Source organism: Buceros rhinoceros, unplaced genomic scaffold (genome assembly GCF_000710305.1).
Source record: "Buceros rhinoceros silvestris isolate BGI_N320 unplaced genomic scaffold, ASM71030v1 scaffold29194, whole genome shotgun sequence".
NCBI lineage: Eukaryota > Metazoa > Chordata > Aves > Bucerotiformes > Bucerotidae > Buceros > Buceros rhinoceros.
The window spans coordinates 1-3,758 of record NW_010408073.1 but is presented as its reverse complement, the minus strand read 5'-3'; the positions used below and the strand labels follow the sequence as shown (position 1 = coordinate 3,758).

Here is a 3,758-nt window from a genome sequence, read left to right as displayed (position 1 = left end):
CAAAGAGAAAGAAGAAATGAACCCTTAACCTTCACACTGGGCAAGCTGAGGAGCTGCCTGGATAGAGAAGGAGGTGCCCAAGCTGTCGCATGAGCAGATGAAACCATTTAGACTGAAAGAGGAGTGAAAGAAGAATCCCAAACATGAGTCAGAATTCATTTTTCTCATTCGGTGTAGTTGTGCTTCCCCTCTAATGCAGGGCAACCTGCAAAACTGCAGCTGGTTCTGAATGAGGTGAAACAGATAGTGAGTGGGAAAAATAAAGTAATATTAACCATGGAGTAGTCTTCAGTATAATAAAGAAATTGTTTTTCCTCAGTAGGTAAAGCCAAGTGATATAATTCACTGGGTAAAAGGAGGAGACACTCGGCAGCTTGGCACCAGTACTCATGAAGCCAATAGCCTTCTCTGCTTTCTCTTTTTGGCTGGCTCTCCTTTTGACTGGCTCCCTTGTCATGCACATCACTGGCAGGTTTGTGAGAAGTCAGAAGAACGATACGCTAATTTTCACTAAGGAAAACACAATTCGCAACTGCAGCTGCTCGACAGGTATCCGGGATTGCGATTACTGCCTGGCAAACTTGATGTGCAATTGCAGAACCGTGCTGCCTTCTACCATGGAAAAAACTACCTACAACAGCCACCTGACCATTTGGTTCACGGACACCTCTGTGCTGGAGATGCTCCTCCACTTCACGAGGGTGCGGGATTTGAAGCTGTCCTTTTGTGGCACCACTCCTCTCCCAACAGAATACTTGACCATCTGGGGACTTCGAAAGCTGCAGGTAAACAAGGTCAAGGGACAATTTCCAGAGCAGAGTGTAACCATCTACAGCAAAGACCCGCTTGTGGTGCACGACAAAGACAGGCAAATGCTTGTATATATTTCTTTTCTGGATACCTCGCTTTTCAATGGATATTCTTTGCTGAAGTCGTACAGTGTAGAGAACGTCTCTAGTATCAGGGAGCAATTTCCCAGCCTGCTGTACTCAGATGTTTTATCTACCTCAGATAACAAGAGCTATGTTGTAACATTCATTTACTGAGTTATTTGACGTACTCAGTAGTCAGAGGTACAGCAAATGTTAAGAGAGAGATGGGACTTCTTTGAGTCAGTTTGTTTTGGCCAGGAGGAGCTGTTACGGGATGCACAGCACGCTACAAGGAAGTGTTTAAAGTAAAACTGACTTATCAGGGTAATTCAGTAAACACTTTCTTAAAGACAAATGAAAATGCAAAATGACTGGTTTAGAAAGCATAGGTACAAAATTTACATATATATGTAAATAAATGTTTATATATTGTAAGCCAAGAACTGAAACCTGCAGAGAAATTTTGTTTTAAGGCTATGTCTCAGACCGAAAAGGACATAACCATGTACCTCCAGTTGTAGAAGAACCTGAGCCTCTTGGAGAATCACTGGGGTTAGATGGCAGCTCAGGAGGTTTCCAGTCCAAATCCCTGCCCCAGGCAGGGCCACTTCTGGGATCAGACCATGCAGCTCAGGGTTTTCTACAGTCGCATCCCAAAAACTTCCAAAGAGAGAGCCTGCACAACCTCACTGGGCAGCCTGCTCCACCGCCTGCGTGTCCTCATCGGGAAACTTTTTTCCCTGTAGTAACCCCTGCCTTCCCTTCAGGCTGAGCAAGCCCAGTTCAGTCACACTTTTCTCAGTCACATGCGCCAGACCTTGACCATCTTGGTGGCTCTCCACTGGACCACTTCAGTTGATCCCTATCCCTGTCCTTTCTGCATGCCCAAAACTGCATGCAGTACTCCACATGCAGTCTAGTAAGTGCAAGGACGAGGGGAATAAACCCTTCCTTCCACCTACTGGCTGCGCCCCTGTCGATACAGCCCACTGCTGTCAGGTTCAAGGAGTGCAAGGTGCTTAGAGGTTACTGAGACTGGGAGTGCTGAGCTGTCCTTGCCCTGTGGTACACAGTCAGAAACCCTCTCCTCAGCCTCTTATGAAAGCAGGGGTGGGGTAGGCAGGCAGCCTCCAACCCCTGTGCACTGAACTGAACTGAACTGAAGGTGTGTTTGGCGAATGACTAGGAAGCTGTGTTCTCTGCCAAGCCATGGCACACATCAGAGGCAAGAGATCACCTAACAGGTGAGACACCGTGCTCACGAGGGTGTTTTTCCCAGGGAAAGGCCTGTCTCCTGCACGCTGGCTGTGCCAATGCCTGTGATTTCCCCAAATGCGAGGAACTTGACTTCATCTTTTGGTATAATGGCAAGCTGTGTTCATGCTCCTTCCCCTGTGAGAAAGATCCCATCCAATGACTCACGTCTGATGGGGAAGGGAGACAGGGCTTCTGGCAGCCACGTAGGGAACAGCTTCCAAATGTCTTGCAGGAGAAAGACTGCCATCCCCTGAAAAGCATAGGTTGAGGCTCTTTATACAGCCCAAAGTCTGTGCCTTGGTCGTGCCTGCAGAATTTGCATTCTATGAGATACGACTAAGGCTGGGATCCATCCGTATAGTATAATAAAGGCTTTGGAATAGCACGTCCTAATGGTCTTGCATTGCCAGCAAACAATTACACGAAATTGGGATAAAACATGTGTACTAAAGAAATGGCTGTCAAGATTCTGAGCAACCAACAAATTCATTTCAGCAACTTTAAAGAAAGACTTTTTCTAGAACTGTAATCAATGATGGATCGGTTTTGCTAGGAAGCAAAACTTTCAGAATACTTAAATGCGTCCACACCTTCCACCCCTGTGAGCTATCCCACTGAAATCAGCCACGTGGTAACTACTGAACTGACGGGGGCTATTTGCAATTGCAAATCAACAGAGTTAAGCACACGGCGTTTGAAGGCTGGGGAATGAACTTGTTTTAATGCAACCAGAGAACTCCTAAAAACAGCTGTTGAAAAGACGTTTCCTTTGTAGAAAACCTTGGCGACAAAGCATAAGCCTTCTCCCCAAATCACAAATATTTCTGGTGATACCTCTCACGGTTGTGTCACGGGTAACAAAACGGTTAGGAGCGGGAGCTGACAGACACTGGCAGTGGGTGGACGGGGAAGGGTGTGTGTCTGTTCTGAGCACATTAAATGCCTGGAACATATTACAGACGTGGTAATAATATAATTATATATTATATAGTATAATTCATCCTTTCTACCCAGGAATCCCATGCTCCAACTGTCTGTGCCAGGGTACTAACCTTTCTTTCACAAATCGGCTAGTCACTAATTCTACACAGGATAGTGTTGTTAAAAAAAAATAGAGAGCTGGCACACACAAATATATTGATTTCTAAATGTTACCAACCCTCTCTTTAAAATCTGGGAAAATCAAACGTAAATTCCTAAAATCTGCTAAAAAAACCCCTGCAGTTAGATGAGCAGGATTGACACAAGCCAGCAGTCTGTCCCACATCTGAGATTTTCAGCTATTTCAACGTGACACTGTTTCTGTTTAAAACATAAAACTTTCATGCACCCCCAAAAAGTACATAATGCATATAATGCATCTGTATCGGCATGGCTTGGCTTCGCGGACCAAGATTTGGGAAGGGCTTCACCCACGCTCACCGCAAGAGCCTCCGTGAATTCAGTAACTGAGGCTCTGCTGCCCTCTGGTAAAGAACGTGCTGAATAACACCATTCTGCCACCCGGGCCCGACAGCAGCGCGGGGCTGCCGGCACCGCTCAAAATTCACACCTGCAGCAGCCACTGAGCGTGTGCGTGTTCTGTGTGTGCTCTGTGTGTGCTCTGTGTGTGTTCTGTGTGCGTGTTCT

General features: G+C 46.2%; 1 protein-coding gene across 1 annotated transcript; it reads left to right on the top strand.

Annotated features, from left to right (window-relative positions):
* Positions 1 to 389: 389 nt before the first annotated feature.
* Positions 390 to 1,046, top strand: LOC104492233 (chromosome unknown open reading frame, human C21orf62). The gene has a single exon (XM_010134756.1). The coding sequence runs from the start codon at positions 390 to 392 to the stop codon at positions 1,044 to 1,046; it is 657 nt and encodes a 218-aa protein (XP_010133058.1).
* Positions 1,047 to 3,758: the final 2,712 nt, after the last annotated feature.

Excerpts from the sequence above, each read along its gene's own strand:
- LOC104492233 (XM_010134756.1), top strand. The coding sequence starts at position 390 with ATGAAGCCAATAGCCTTCTCTGCTTTCTCTTTTTGGCTGGCTCTCCTT.